The sequence below is a fragment of the Atractosteus spatula genome, chromosome 1 (genome assembly GCF_055471065.1).
Source record: "Atractosteus spatula isolate fAtrSpa1 chromosome 1, fAtrSpa1.hap1, whole genome shotgun sequence".
Classification (NCBI taxonomy): Eukaryota; Metazoa; Chordata; class Actinopteri; order Semionotiformes; family Lepisosteidae; genus Atractosteus; species Atractosteus spatula.
Genome location: NC_142706.1, coordinates 35,339,593 through 35,357,077, shown reverse-complemented (window position 1 = coordinate 35,357,077; position 17,485 = coordinate 35,339,593). Strand labels below are relative to the sequence as shown.

Here is a 17,485-nt window from a genome sequence, read left to right as displayed (position 1 = left end):
AGAAAGAGACTCTAGATGGAGCAAAGGAGTAAAGGACGGAAACAAAGTCTTCAATATTTTACTTACAGAATCCCCGGTCTTGGCAGAGACAAACTGACTGATGAGGCCATTTTCTTGGCAAAACCGTTGGTGCTTGTCAGCTTTAACAGTTCGCATGTGCTCCAAATCAACTGTAAAAACAATGAAGTGCATTTTAGCAGTTTATACAATAGGGTCAACATTATCGTTCAGCTTCAGACCTTGGTTTATTTTAATCTAAATTGCCAAACTGCACACTGAAGATTTTACACAAGTGGCACTCGAAAAAAGGGAGAGAAGGTGTGCTAAACCACTGAGAAACATAGGATTCTTGCTTTTATGTGTTAAAGATGATTTTACTTTGAAATTTAAAGTCTGGAAGGTATTGTCTTATGTCCCTCCAATAAAAAAGATTTAATCCAAACTTCATCTTTTCTCTGTTGACCCTTTTATTAAAACAGCAAAAGAAAGGTACATTGATATATTTGCACAACAAATCTGTCTTTCTTGGTTTATACATTAAATCCAGTATGTCTATTACTGTTCATCATTTTAACTGTGCAGTCCAATGTAATGTATCAAGCACTCAATATCCCGTTTCTTCTAAGGAAATAGTCTCACACTGGGATTCATGTGGGCCCAAAGGGGGCTACAAAAGGGGCAGAGAGTTATAGTTTCTCTTTTATTTTTTCTTCAAGCTAACACACACTATATCTAATGGAAGTCACTGTTTACAGCATACTAACTGCTACTGTACTGCATTGTAGTTTTTCCATTCAGATTGTAGTCAAAGCTCTCAAAATTTGCATGTTAAATTTACTTACCTTTAGTCTTGAATTTGGTTCTACTTTCAGTTATTTTTCATAAAATTACAACTTTTTCACAGTTCACCACATAGAGGCACATCTGATTAAAATCACTGACATTGATCATTGTCTTCATATAATTGAAAAGAATGATACAACTCAAAATGCTAATTCCTAAAAACCAATACACTGTTTTTTTTATAACCAGTTCTTATAAAAATTGTCATTAGTAAAAAAAACAAGAAAAAGGGACTATTTCTCATTTTAAAATAATCTCGGCAGTAATTAAAAAAGAACACTTTTAAATAAACATCCCCCACTAGTTATAAACACCAAGTCCACAAGACAATACCATATTAATTCCAATAATGAAGTGCTGAGGCACCCAGTGGGCTACTATAAGTAAACTTTACAAATCCTTTAGATCCTGGACACTTGGTCTGGGTTATCAATCACTTGTCATGTGAAGATTTTGTAGCATTAACACTGCTTTATGATTTGTGATGTGCACTGAAACCTCTGAGTACAATAAAGTAAACTATAACATTTAAAGTAGAAATAAAAAAAAGACAGTAACTCAAACATTTTGGAGAGTTTTAAAGGAATTAAATAGCCCCCAATCCTTATTCTCTATGCCTTCTATTTTCTTTTGTTTAGATACATCATATAATACAGAGAAAAAAACAAAAAACAACTGTGTACAATATATAATACAATCCAAAATAAGAAAAAAGTCAGGTAAGGATAAAGTTAAACTTTTTAATAGTGCTTTGAACATAAAAGGTCTATATACCTTTTTTAAAATTTTTACCATTTGGATCCATATTTACTAAACAAAAAAGAAGTAAACAAAAATACTAAATATATTATTTTTCCAATAGACAAATGTCTGCCAATTAATGTAATCAACTGCAGTTTTGGATTATCATTATGGAATAAACATTCTGTTCACAAATCAAATTAAAACAGAGTAAAACAAAGGTACTAAGCTCAACAAAAAATGTTAAATTAAGACTTTCATTCTGCACCAATTCAGTTATGATATCAGTCCAGTAAATTATAATACTAGTAAATTATACTATTTGTAGTATGTGATGCGATCATCAGGTAACTATGAACCCAGAATTTATGTTGGACCCCTACAGACCTTGTTAATGCTGACAAAAGAAATGAACGATGTTTACTGAGAACACTAAGTCTTGAGGGTTCTTGTAAAGATCTGTTTATGGATATAAATTCTTGGCAGGACATTTTTTGTCTGTGAGATATTTGACAAGCGCTGTAGGGTAAACCAGTGCACAGAAATTACATTTCTTGAAATAAAATGTAAATAAACTATTAGTTACTATACATTGGAAGCAAAAAGAAAGTATTCTGTAAAACTAACTGCAAAAATATACTTTATTGCCATTATCTGGATAATTTAAGTGTCAAATAGTGTTCAAAATAATGTAAACTAAAAATACATAGCCAAACGTCAATTAAATCATACATATAACAAGGAAGAATAGACAAATGAAAGGGTTCTACGATTACCAGGGTACAGTTCTTGCATTTAATTTTTACACACAAAAAATCTAACACTTATAAAGCCATAGGAAAATAATGTATTTCAGCCATAGTTATAACCACTGTCCTATAAGACACAATGATGTCAGATGTTCATTCACTAATGTGCAGAAAACCTTTACATTGATATATTAATCTAAAAAATAAAAAGTGAAATATAGATTTTTGACAACAGCAGCTATGCATATTGATTTATTAAATATTTATTAGAATGTCAGAACCTTCAGAAAAAAAGGTTTTCTAAATCAAGACATGTAAAACAGTGATTTTAAAAACCCGACTAATCAGATTTTAGTGGCCTTGTCACTAGCCACACTGTTATTGAAGTTAGTTTAAAACGGAAGAAGTAATCCCTTTCAGAGCACTTTTTTTGTTAATGCAGTAATTTTTTGGTTATCAGGGAAAAAAATCTGAAGGGCTGATCTGTTTTCCCTCATTTCAGACAAACTGTATGTCACTTTAACTACCGCCAGGAAGTTACTCTAAACACAAAATAAACTGTTTATGCCTATCCACAGATAGATAGCGTGACAGATTATTACTTATAGACAAATGACATGCATTAATTTGATCCAGAGCATGTGTTTATTTTACTGAGTGTCATGTACTGTATTTTGTAGCTCCAGTTCCCTAAAATGATGACATCATTTGTTATTTGCCATTTTGCAGAGGCATATTTTATTTATACTAAAAGAGCAGTACTAAAAAGCTATATGGAAGCTTGAAAGGAAGTGTACCTTGCCAGCAAAAAGAGATCTGCCCTCTAATTCTACAACACAAACGTGTGATGATTTTAATGGTTTGGACTCTAAAGGTCAAATGCCTAAATAAATCCAAAATGACTGTTAAAAAGCTTAGTACAATTTTTAAAACTTAAATGGTAGCCATGTTCAAAATTAATTACAGTGTTACAATATTCATAATCATGACATATACCGTAGAATATCTCCATTGTAATTAGCAATTAATTATTAAGATATACAGTACAAATATAAAGTACTGTAAACAGCTGTAAAAAACAGAACATCTAAAGAGCCTGTTATTAACTGTCATTTGACCAACTAAAGATGTTATTTAATTGTATACAGTATATTCTATGATCTGTTGTTTTCTAATGACACTCATGTTGGAACTTATAAAAAACGAAAAGCTTGAATTCAGCTTTTCATAGACTTAACTCCACCAAGAAGTTTACTTTAGTTATTCACATTTTAGAAAAAAACTTCAGTTGAATCTGTCTTGAAGTATTACATAATGCTGTGACAGAAACTGATGCAATCGTGAAACGGCACACTACATTCTGTTTTTTTACACAAATTACTATAATTAAACTTTCTAGATGGACGTGGCCTGTGTTAAATTGTGATCCATCAGGTGAACAGTTTTTGCAACCTGAATTTAAAATGGTGCATACTATCACAATATTCTTTTCAAAGGTAATGCAGTTTGTATCTTTCACATATAAAGCTATATAAAGAAATGTAAAGTTCATATGTTTATATATGTAAAAACTCACATGAAGTACGTTTTGTGGTAGTGACATCTGTAATATCTAAAGCTGGATATTTTTAGTGCATCCAGTGAATTCCATGCAGTGTGGCATAAATGTAACCCGGATGTAACCTGGTCTACTCTTACATGCAGTCCCACTTGTGCTAAGCTATCATTGATCAATAGAAGCTATCACTGATCATTGAAAATACTGCAGATATGTGACCCAATCTGCACTTAAGACCACATTATCTAATTCTGTTTGAAGCATAAGCCATAAGAGTCATTAACAGCCCGTCCATCAATGTTTGGAATGTCACAAGAGTGCAGAGCAACCCAAAAGTCAACACACGATACAACCCCCTAAAAAGTGTTCAGCCTTGCCTCTTGTGCTGACTTCATTCTACGTAGAGAAGTTATTACAAAGTTAACACATTCCATCACTTTTAGGGATAAGAACATGGGAAGGGGACGTCCAGAGGTACATGATCAATGATTCCAGCAGGAGTCTCATTATGAGGGGTCTTATGGGCGGTGTGGTGGCTCTGTGGCTAAGGATTTGCACCTGTGGCTGGAAGGTTGCCGGTTCGTATCCCGTGGCTGGCAGAGGAATCCTACTCCTTTGGACCCCTGAGCAAGGCCCTTAAACCCAACTGCTCCAGGGGTGCCATATAAATGGCTGACCCTGTGCTCTGACCCCAAGCTTCTCTCCCTGTCTCATGGACAGCAAGTTGGGACACGTGAAAAAGACAAAAAAAAAGAAAAATTAATACAAGAAATTGCATATGGTCAATAAAGTGATCTTATCGTATCTCTTATTGTGATGTTCAATATGTTTTGGGGTAGTTTGGATAAAATGTAAAGTGGTGTTAAGTGGTTTAAAATCAAGAACACCTGTACTGCTTCTGCTGCAAGGAGGACAAAAACATAGGTTTGGATTTAAACAGTATTACCTGACCTCCTCATGCACACCCAGGGCAACAATAGTGGTGTAAATGATGGGTCAAAAACAGAGACAAACACAAGGTAAAAAACAACTAGCTGGTGTTTTATCATCTCCTAAATGTTCACGAAGCAAGTAAAAATGGGCTGGGTACACCAGAAATCCTGTGTTTATGAGTAACTAAGTTGGTCTAAGTTCCATTCTTTTTATATAAAAGATTTTTAAATCACAAAGACCCTGTCAGTCAATTTTGCATCACCCTTCTACTGGAGCTCTAATCACCTTTACCTCCTGATTGCAACTGTGTCTCAGTGTGGGTCTTTTAACTGGTCCATGTGATAATGTCCTGTAAGAATTTCTTATAAGGGGCTCCACATTCTCTGGGTACTTTGAAACTGCTTTGGGTTCCTTAAGCGTAAATTACTCCATTAACAGGGTCTTACACCCCACCTGCCAAGGATGGGAGGTGAGGTATGACTGCCACCCAAAAAGTTTCTCATAATAGACAGACTTAAGATGAGTTAGGAGATTTAAGGTATTGTCCTTGGTCCTTATGGATGCAAATTATAGCAAGACATAGCTGTATTTTCTGTGAAAGAACACTTAGGAGGTAGAAACTACAAAGCTTGAGGACACTACTTATGAATAAGACTAACACTTATGTAGAAAAATTATTTATATCTTCTAGAAAATTAGGAGAATCAAAAAGAAGGCAAGCATAATGATAGTTAAAAGCATAAGATTAGATAAAAATAAGCTAAGATAAGATCACTTTATTGGCCACATACAATTTCTTGTATTAAGAATTTGTCTTTTCGCATTTACCCCAACTTGCTCTCCATGAGACACATAGACAGGGAGAGAAGCTGGGGGTCAGAGTGCAGGGTCAGCCATTTATATGGCGTCCCTGGAGCAGTTGGGGTTAAGGGCCTTGCTCAGGGGCCCAATGGAGTAGGATTCCTCTGCCAGCCACGGGATACGAACTGGCAACCTTTCAGCCACAGGCGCAGATCCTTAGCCACAGAGCCACCGCACCGCCCCTTAAAGCAAGGTACCTTGCGTCAAAATTGTACTATGCACAAGTATAACCTCAATTAGCATACTGTCTACAATTTTGGTCTCTATATTAGTAAAGAGACTGCTGTTCTCAGATCATTCCAGTGAAGAGGAAACAGATATATTCCTGGACTAGAAGGAACTATGTACAAGGAGGACTACTGGTCTCTTCTCATCTGCTACCTTTCTTATTTTTCTTATGATTTTTTTTCTCTCTTCTGTGGGAAACCACCTAGCATTCCATATTTCCTACAAAGCTGTTCCTAGCATCAAAAGCAAGGTCTTCAGTTGTGTGGTGTGTTTCCAGAACTGCCATTCATTCAATAGCATCCTTTTGATCCAATTGGCTGCACTGTTGTATGGCTGGCAAGTTAAACAAATTGCAATCCAAAACCAAATGTCTTTCCATAACTTGGACAGACTTCTACATTCTCTGGTTCAAGCCACTTATTGGCTAGATGAATATGATCAAACATTTGGGAGCAGACTGGAACATTGGGACTATAATGCCAACCATGAAATCACTAGGCGGCTTAGACATGCCAGGTGACCCCTGGATAAATGTTCCACTATAACAGGCTTACATCTTCCCCAAGCTCACATTTCTCCTATAGATTACAGCCTTTCACACTTCCCTTGGATTATGACTCCCAGATTTCCATTTCTTTGAATACTGCTTTTTATCACTCATGCATATTCCTACATACTGTCTTCTTTTGTTCACCATAAACACCCTTTTTTTGCATGATATTCCTGTTCCTTCACACCTTTGATGTTTTGCAGCAGAAACATTCTTTTTCTTTCTACTCTTTAGAGTGGATTGGCCCTTCCAGACATTACACTGCAGACTGCATGCTGACACTGCTCCCTATTCAAACCTCTTCAGATATAACATCTATATTGGGTAATAAGCATAATATAGATATTAATAATACTAGCCATTAATGCAGTTTTTAGATATTTATTGCAAATTAAAATTAAATTCTCTTCAGCGTTATTATTTTTTATAATATAACAGTCTAATTTAGCCAACACTAACAGGTAACATTTGTATTCCCAAAATATTAAAATTTTACACACAGGAATTTCACAATACCAGACAGCAATACCACTAGAAAATACTTCAAGAATTTAAATTAAAATACATTTTAAATTATGGGATGACAACATGGACAAATTATAGTAATAGCTGATATGATCTCTAGAACACATCCATAACAGAAAAATAAGAAGTCTCAATAAATATGACCACAAGTTCTCAACAAAGTAGTTTGATAAATAGGTACTGAGAGATATCTGTTGATGCTAACCTCAGCTTTGATTTGTTTCATTAAGTTAGCATACAAAATATCAAAAAAGTCTCAATAGATCAAGATGCTGTGATTACATAGCAGTTATCCAAAACATGCAGCATTTGTAACTAAAGGCTGCATATGTTGTCTGCATTAGACTACACAAAGACCTTCAATGTTTCCCCAACATTTAGACGGTAAATTTTAAATTTTGTAAAAATATTTTAAACTGTGGTGACCTACCCAGGTTTCGAGGTGCCTTCTGTCCATTAAGATAATTATTACTTTTTATAACAATGCCTGCATTGATCAGCTTATTTCATCTGCAGTAGATAAACTAGGAAATTCCACAATATGAAAAATAATGCACTACTAAGAACAATTATACTGTACATCGATACAATTATATGTTTGTAAACAGGCTTCGTCTACTATCATTACACTTTAAACATCTCTGAATTGCCACTTTAGCTAAATACACATTGATTTACTTCTGCTTCTTTTAATATATTTGGGAGTGATTCCTAATGCTACTCTTATCCAAAAGAAATACATTTCTACTCAAAATATTGTAGTGGAATTGTATCACCATTGAAAAGTACCTTAGCATTAAATATAATTTATTTTAAAAATACTCTTACTTTAAATTAAAAATAGGTCAAGAAATTTGAGTTTTAATTACACACAAAAAGCCAAATACATAAAAACTTCTAAAGCTGTAATGCAGAAAGAAATCTTAAATTATCTTACTTTAGCTGGGAAGAGTTTTCTTGTGTCTTCAGCACAGCTTCACTGTAAAAATACATACCTAGGCTAAGAAAAAACTATAGTATAAAGATAAAAATGTAAAAATAAATCACGTTCCTAAAGTGCAGAACACGGGGCAAATTTAAACTTTCAACCTGGGTCAATAAATTTCTAAGTGAACTCTCTTAGAAAACCTTAATTGTATATCACACTGGTATAAAATAGGTAAAAAAAAATATAAGTCAGTCATACCTATCTGAACAATATCAATAAGTCCAAAACCATTAGTATTACATAATTTCATTTTAGTTAGTTTTATTACACATCAAAACTTTGTGGTCAGTTATATTTTTATTTATGCTTTCGTTTAGAGTTTAAGAATGAAAAGTGGTTAATTTTAAAAGCTTTGGTATTCTACAATTATGACAAGCAGCCAAGAGCAAACAGGGTGAAGTAATATCAAATAGTGTCTAATCTTGCTGATTACAAGTAGTTTTCTGGCTTTTAAAATTATTGTACTTTTTTTTGCACATACAGTATGTGACAATTTATACAAATAAAACACTTACATTAACCATATCTTGGTCAAGTGTGTAGTAAAGAAAATCAGGAGTACCAAATTTTCAAGACGGCAGACCTAGAAGGCACCAGTAACTTCTAAACTCATACTTCCTTTAGTACATTTCACTCCTACTATCGTTCATGGCAAATCTATTTACAAAAAACTAACAATTTCTGACAGTTTTGTTTTAATAAAACTTGAGTTGAACACTGATAGAAATGTAGGAAAGGCCTAGTTTCACCATTTTCATATTACTCCGAGATATAACACGTCTGTGAAGAGCCATTTTATTACATAACTAAGCAGTTATTTTCATATTAATTTCTTAGCTCAGTGTGCACAGATCAGTCCGCCTCCATTTTACTAAACTACCAGTTATCAGTTAAAATATGTTTCTAAAGGTACTACCATTGTAAATGTAGACAGTAATAAGATGTGATTTGATGGTATAAGCAGCAAGAGAAGCCTCTCAACTGCAAAGATATTATTACAGAGCTTTCTTTGTGCTTTGAAGAAACAGGGTGGCCTGACATGGAAAAAACGTCAAGGGACTCAGTTTTCTTCAAGGCAGAAGTGTTCTGTCAACAGTTCATTGATCATAGCTCATCCTTTCAGCACCCAGTTCTACATTGTGCTCTATGACACAAATCTAGATCCTGAATGCACAAAGGAATCATTAGAATTCAGAACCATAATTTGATGCTGGAAAGCATCAAGACTTTTCCTGTAAAAGTTAAATACAGGCTGGGTAAGGATGGAACTGTACAGTGTAAGTGAGCTGACATTGTTAGATTACAAATTTCAGGGATGGCACTGCAAAAACATATTTTCTGATATTGATTCTAACAAACTCTTCAAAATAACCAGAATGAGCTGGAATATACATTTGAAACATAAGAAATATTTGAAGAAATTAATTTTAAAAAGTCATAATTAACACATCCACGTTAACGTAAAACATTCAGCAGGCAAAAGCCACGAGGACTTAAACTAAAGAATATAAAGTCCTTTAGTCCTTTATATAAAATAAAAGACTAAAATATTTTGTTGTTCAAAATGATTATTGATTATAAACATATATAATGTATATATATATGTACAGTAAGTATTAATATGACAAATATATAAAGGTCCAAAAATTTACCAATATATAATTATCAATGTTTTTACAAAAAGGTCTCCATAAAACATCTAGGGCATATTCATAAAATATTTACTTTGTGTTAACTGGACCACCTGTTTTGACACCTGACAAACACCAAATCCTACAAAACAAAAAAAAAATGTTTTATTAGCTCTTAAATTAGTCTACTGAAGAATGCTGTGTTAATTCTCAACTCGTCTGTGCTGTTTTTATGTGAAAAGGTTTTAATTGTTTGGAAATGTTTTAAAAATATGGTTCCTAGAATGTTCTACTAACACGAAAAGAATGATGAATGGCAAATGATGAGTTTCTCTTCATCACATATGCCTCCATTCAAATGGACTAGTATTTTGTAGAAATAATGTTTAATTTTATATATGGAATAGAAACAAACATTTACTGAATATAAAATAAGCAAACAGTAATTTGTGTCTCTTTCTATATTTTATTAAGATGCTGTATAATTAATGAAGCAAGTCATATTCTTTCCCATTGCAAATTGTTATTAGAAAAATATACACAAAATAAAACAATTTAGGATCATCCAAAACCATTATTTAATACATAAATTCAACATTCTCTAATCCTTCATCTTATTTTATTGAAAAGTAATCTAACATAATGTATCAGGCATCATACATGCCTTTCTTTTTGCAATAAAATGCAGAGGCATGAAGACGCATTAACATTATATTATTTTCATTCATTTCTGCTCAATAATGGCAATGTAAAATGCAATGGTTACATATCATAAAACTAAAAGTAACTGGTAAGCTCTATACAAACATGTATAATATGGTCTAAATAAAACGAGCCAAGCAGCACGCTTCCTTCGGTTCTTCATTTTGTGTCTTGCGTTTCTGACCAACACATGTATATGTATCACTGTTCCTATCCTGTCTCAAAACTATAGCATGAAGGTAGCCTTCTTCCTATGTACCTTTTTGTTCTTTCAGCTTAGCAAAGTCATTCCTGCAAATCAATGTTCTGTTGTGATAGAGGAATAAAAGACTGTATGACCGCAAGGATGCTTCCAGACAGCGTCAAATCAGGTGGTTATGGGCAGTTAATGATCTGTGACATGCCACACAAGTAGCCTTAAAAAGACGCATTATCCACGACATGCAATAATATTTGTCTTATAGATGGCTAAATGAATGAAGACATTCAATATTACAGTAAATGCATAATCAAATAAATTGTACTGTGAACATGTTGTTTTTGTTGTTACTTGGCTGCGAACATTTTGTATTAATACTTAACCTTTTGTTAGGTCAACCACAAAGATCATCCACAGAAAGTACTCATGTCAATGAACCAAGGGCTGCTTGCACTGGAGTACAAATCGTGAGTTCTTAATAACAATATGGATCTGAACATTGCAATCACCTCACAAACAGTTTTGCTTTTTTACATTAATCTTTCCACAACCTGAAATTATACCAGTTTTTCTTGTTGTCATCTGCACAACAATAAAAACCAAGAAATCATGGACAAACATTTTTTTCCTTGACAAGGGAAAGAAAGAAAACCTCCTGCTATCCGAAGCAGATCATTAATAGTATAATAGCAGAAAAAATTAAACCCAAACTAAGTAAAAGCATGTCATCTTTAAGTTGTTTATTCCACCTTGAATTTGATCCAAATCTTAATTATAGATTTAATTATATAATTCTAATTAACTCTTTTTGTATTTTTTGATATTGTTAAAACACAAAATGCTGTATATAGACAAAAAGACACACAGAAATACAAAATGCATATTTCTAACTTCCAAAATGTTATTACAGTAATTACTAAAATAAGGTACATATTCCAATGAAGGTGTGTTTAAATAAGGTAGGATAACATACAAATGTCTATTACAATGAGCTGATTCAGGAGTAAAAAAAAAACTCAAAATGTATCAAGAAAATATAGGGTATGCAAATTTACTTTATGTATTTATGTTTGTACAGTATATAGCTCTATGTGATTAACATAAGCATATTGCGGGCAGTGGTGCATTTGGTACATTTTTTTCACTGATAACTGTTAATGAAGGAGTTCTACAACACAGCAATGTGGGATAAGACAATTATCCATAATAGTCTTTGGTAAGCATCTCCCTGTGCACTGCCGACATTGCTGACGTGCACATCTCCTGTTTATAGTAGTACTGCTCTTACTAGACTCGGCTTTTGTCCACCATATGTCTATTGTAGCCTAACTATCCCCAAAGGTGCAATTAAAAGCTTTTAGTTTGTTATAAGAAGACCTAAGTATGAAGGACAGAGCCAGAAACAACATTTTTCAACTAAACCAAAAACAGAAGCACATTCAGCTTTACCCTGGATTATTAGCATCTCTCCATTAAGAAATGTGCAGCCTACACTGAACAGACAGGATTTATGGCAAATTTACAAGGCTCCTTAAATATTCTGCTCAACTTTGCCAAGTGGGTAAACACTAAGAACAATGTTGGTGGCAAAACACATTATGAGATTTCAGTGATTTTAAAAATAAAGTCTTTCATAAAGCTCACACATTAAGGAGAAATGCGTATATAGATTTTTTTTTCTGTACAGTCATGTCCATGTAAAACAAGGGAGGATAAGTACTTTTTTTTTAAAGAAAGATCACGAAGAATAGTCTGCAATTTTGACTTCAGATATTTGGCAAAAAGTATTTTTCTACATAGGGGTTAGCTCTGGTACAAATCCAGAACAAAAAGCAGCAAGACAAATCTCTCGACAAAAGGGGGTGACTTATGAGGTTAGGTTAAGAGAACTGAACCCTTTTAGCATAGACCAAACAAGGGTTTAGAGATGTTTGATTAACGTTTTCAGAATACTAAGGGGGGCTGAGCAATCATTTCCAACACATTGCAGAAGCCAGGACTAGAAGTTATCCTTGGAAACAGATGAATGACTAAGGACAGGAATCTTGGGTCCTCAGTGACTAAAAATGCTTAAGTGAAATGCAGGATCAGTCAAAATGGAGTACAAAATGCACTACAGTTTTCAAAGCTGACTGGTCCAAAGAATTGTTGCAATAGTTCAATAGTTAAACAAAGGATATTCAGCCATGCAACACTTACAGAAGAAGGCTAATCAGTGTAGCAATAGGACCAGATATCATATTTTGGTTAGAAGACAATGGCTTGGGTTAAAAGGGAAATAAAAATTAATCTTGCTACATAGGTATTGCCCGTCAGGATCTTGAGTTTCATGTAGTTGTCTCAGAGAAATTAAAAAAATATTTGCACCTATTTTTCACACACCAATACACAAACATTTGTAATGCAGTATTTTTACTGTTATTCCTGGCAAACGAAGCTTATTTATTAGACAAAATAATTTATCAGAGTGTGTACATATAAGATCAATAAGAGTATGAATCAGCAATCAATTAAACACAATCTCTGAAAGTATATAAACTACTTTAAATACACACACGGGGAAGAGAACAGGAACACAGACTGGCTCTCATTAATCACATATGGGATCACGTAATTACTAGAAGAGACTGACATACTTTGCACTTATTGCTTTCATACCAATAACTTTAAATGTTACACTTGAGCACCTAGTAGAACAGATATGTAATCACTAGACATAAATGTTTGTATTTCTAAGTTATTGCAAAAGAGTTTTTCCCTTTTCATAGTAAACTCACTTCACCTACAGAGCACAGTGTTATGGAAAATGTATTCAGCTCTACAGGTTTGCCTTACATCACTACCTACATATGATGTCTCATTCTCCACAAGATTCTATCATTCTCAATCACACTTCCAAACACATTACACATACAGCACTGAAACCTACTGTATATATAGCATAACAGATACCCTATCCATATTCTGGTACAAAGGATGAGCTATTCAGCTGAAAAATAACTACTTGATACAATCTATATTGCTACAGACGTTTAATTTTGAAACTGAATGATCCATTGGTGCAGTTCTTGTAGTTATGTAGATTTATAGCAATTCTGCACTTTTTAAATGCATTACTACAGAAACTGGAATGAGTACAGGAAATGAGAAGTGGGCACACAAACTTGGGTCTTCTAACCTGCATGTAAATCTAGACATGGTATCTGTACTTCATGTTTTGGGGTACCACACCATGTTTTTCCAGCCGGTTATTAATTAGCAAGAATAAATACCCTAATGTAATTATTTAAAAAGTTTGATCATTTGTATCTGTGTGATCAAGTATGATGTTAGCCAATAAAAAAGTATTTTAACTTCATAACAGTTAATGAAAAAAATGCTAAAGATATTTTGATGCTGAAAACAATTAACTAAATCATTTTGTTCCTGAAAAAAAAACATAAATGTCACTGAGGTGTTCAGAATATAATATGCTAAAAGAAAGCTGACAAGGTCAGCTGGGACCTTTACTTTAAACTCAACACAAGACCAGGGAGCCTAAACGTAAATTAAGACTGTCCACACTATTAAACAGATGTTGAGAACATTAAACAAGTCTGCTTTAAATCAGCTCAAAGTACCTACACTACTCTTGCAGACTTTTGTTAAACAAGTAAATAATTATTAAAAATGAAAAAACTATATATTGGGAAAACATATCAGTGAAAAAATAACTTATCTACTAAATCTACTTATCTGATAAATAACATATGTACTGTACTTTCAGTACTTTCAGTAGGAGAATACAAATTAAGTAGTAATGAAGGTAAACATCCACACATGATTAAGGAATACTGGTGTATTAAGAAGCAGTTTTGTGTAAAGTGTACATATTCCTGATAACCACATTAACTGAACTGGATGTGTTGTATCCACATGAGTATCAAGTATGGCTTTACACAAATGTTTTCACTCTATACAAACATGTATAATATGGTCTAAATGACAAGTGATAGAATTTGAAGACTGAAAATTAAGAACTTCTTTACACAAAGGCTTATGGGCTCCTTGAAGAAACTGCCAAGTCATTCTCTGCATGCCGAGTCACTGGAAGACATCAGGTATAGTCTCAATCTTCATACTACTAAAAACCAGAATAGCAAGATGGGTTTAATATTTTTTTTAACACATTAGTTTTGTAGACAGGTCTGTAAAAAAAAAAGATTTTGTTCAAGTTTTTCTTCTTGAAACAAGTGAACTAATACTCCTTGAATCAATAAAAGAATTATGATCAGGAAATAAGCACTGCAAAAATAAATTTTGATGTTAGTCATTTTGATTACATTGAAGGTAATGGTGATGTTTGTACTTCATAAAAGAGCATTTCTAAAGCTACTTTCAGTAAAGATATTTTTATGCACATAATCCAATATATATTTAGTTAAAAAGCAAAGCTGTTACAGAGAGATCATTGTTAGTTGACTGGTTGTCGGAGTTAAATATAAAAATGTAAGCATTATCAAAAACATGAAATCACTGTTTATAAACAAGACAGGATTCCCAGTCACAAGACCAATGAGGTAAGCCCACTTATTGTACAGATTCTGTTTATGCTCAAATCCATTTTGATAAATAAGTTTTTAACTCTTTAAAAAACAAACCCTGAGCATATATACTATATTTACAAAAGGAAACTGTCAGAGATGAGAAAAAACATCTAAATACTCTTTTGCATAAACAACTTTTTAATTTTACTTCCATATAGTGTGGTCTAAGTCACTTTTCTTTTGTATATGTGTGTGTTCTGGGTATGTTTTGTGTGTTTGAATAAAATGTTTTATTGGTTTCCTTTCTAAATTGTTACAAGAGCAGCCATTATTTTACAGAAGTGTCTGGAATACATGTGGATGGTAAAACTGCATCCTGCGTTCTTAAAAAGTGCAGTTATCCAATGATTCAATGAAAAGAATAGATGTGTTGTTTCACATGCCAGATCTAACAATTTAAAAGGCTCCAAAAAAAACCTACAGGACTGCACAGCAGTAGCCCTTCTCTTTTAATCACACACTTTGTAACAGTATTCTCTACAAGCAGTATTTCATTGAGTTCTAAACCTTTGCAGTCCTGTGCCTGACCTGGTCTGACTTATCCAACCACATTTCTGAAGCTGATGCCCTGGCTCCTTTCAATAAAAGGCAAGATGACAACCTTGGATCACTAAACTACTGGCAGTTGAATTAACTAGATGGGCTGAATGACCTCCTCTCTTTTATAAAAAAAAAAAATATATAATATTGTTATTCTAATAATGTAGTTTCAAGACTTATATTAGATGTGATATGACATTGCCAAGCTACCTCTTTAACAAGTGTATGCCATTTATCAGTCAAAAATCTCAATACTTACTCAAGACCAAAGAGTCCCACTCAACCCTCAACCAAATAAATGGAATTCAACAGGTTGAAGATCAATGAGCTAAATAGCTCACTTAAGTCAATTGTCTTTTTACTCTAGGTGAACTTACAATATTTAATCTTTTCTGCTTTAAGACTTAATATACATTTAATATAGAATTTAACTTTGTCTACTGCCAAAAGATGCATAAGATTTAAATGGAATCAGGAAGATCCACTTACTTTATCTCAATGGAAACATCCATGTACAGTATATCCCTTGAGAACACAATGTATAAACTCACTGGCATCTGCTTGATCAAATTTGTATCCCTGGTTATAACGCATCTACGCTTGTGATGAATTTGTCATACAACCTTAAATATAGAGACCCGGTGTTATAACTATTATCACTATATATATAGTGTCCTTTCCCTGTGTAATGTCACTGATAAGAGTACAAACAATGTCAATTAAATGTATGCACTGTTATTTACGAATATTCCAAAAATAAGCTAAATAGATGGACGGACTCTTTAAAATAAAAGACTCTTAACTAGTGGAATGTTATCCTGTGAATTATTTTTAAAAATTCCCCCCCTTTTGTCTCAACTGATTGCTTCACCTTTTCAGATCCACAGGTCCAGACAGAGTATTAAGTTTAATTTTAATTTAAAAGTTTTGCTGTCCTTCTCTTTCATTTTTAGATGACAATTAAGACAGCTTACACAATATAATGGCAATGTTATAGTTCTTTAAATTAGATTAACTACTTGGCTTAATGAAGAACTAGTTAAAATATAATATCAGGTATAAATCAGGGAAGCACATTTATTAATAATAAATCAAAAGGTGTAATTCAGTAAGGTTAATATATATATGAAATTATTCAAATAATTACATTGCAATTTAAAAAAGTTTCAGATGTATTTTTTAAAGCCTCGGCAGTTTGTATATTTTCCATTCTACTTGCCTGTCCGGGGATTAAGCTCTAAATCGAAAAAAAAGTACTTCAATACATTAAAGCATTTGTGACTTCTCTGAAGGGAACCAAAATAGAAATGTCTGTGTACGCAATTCCCATATGATACCTAGACTAACTTCTTTTCATAGCCTCTGAAAAATAAGTCTATGTGAAGGTTCAAGGATTTATAAAGTGTCACCTCATAATTGATTACTCCTTGTAGGGCAATTTGTGTGGTATTTTTCAAACTGTAGGAGTAAAACACACAAATGTTTCTTGGGTTTCTGTCCTTGGAGGAATAGAGCATGTTAAGCAGTGCTGAGTTTCTAAATGTAGTTCCGTATAGACTGCTGTTCAAAACGTACAAGAGTTCACTGTAAATTGCGAAGCTAATGCATCACCATCAGGAGCAGGGAATCCAAGTTAATATGTACATTAAATCCTAACCTTTCAACTCTGCAAAGTAACGGAACAGAATTTCCTGTGCAGAGATACCACTCCATTCATAATCAATCACAGCTAAAAAGAACATACAGTCAACATTTTTAATTACAGCTGATGCACTCTTTTCTGCGACTCCCCATCTGTCAAGAAGAATGTTTAAAATTTAGCGTTATTAGTCTTTATTTCCAAATGGGTCT

At 33.3% G+C, this 17,485-nt stretch overlaps 1 protein-coding gene across 3 annotated transcripts in view; it reads right to left on the bottom strand.

Moving 5' to 3' along the window:
* The window catches only part of rab28 (RAB28, member RAS oncogene family), a 40,099-nt gene that overhangs the window by 6,034 nt on the left and 16,580 nt on the right, over nucleotides 1–17,485 (bottom strand). For all 3 annotated transcript variants that reach the window (XM_088924851.1, XM_088924842.1, XM_088924833.1), the window contains exon 5: nucleotides 67–170. In XM_088924851.1, the coding sequence (XP_088780977.1) occupies nucleotides 67–170 (104 nt within the window). The remainder of the gene's footprint in view (nucleotides 1–66; nucleotides 171–17,485) is intronic.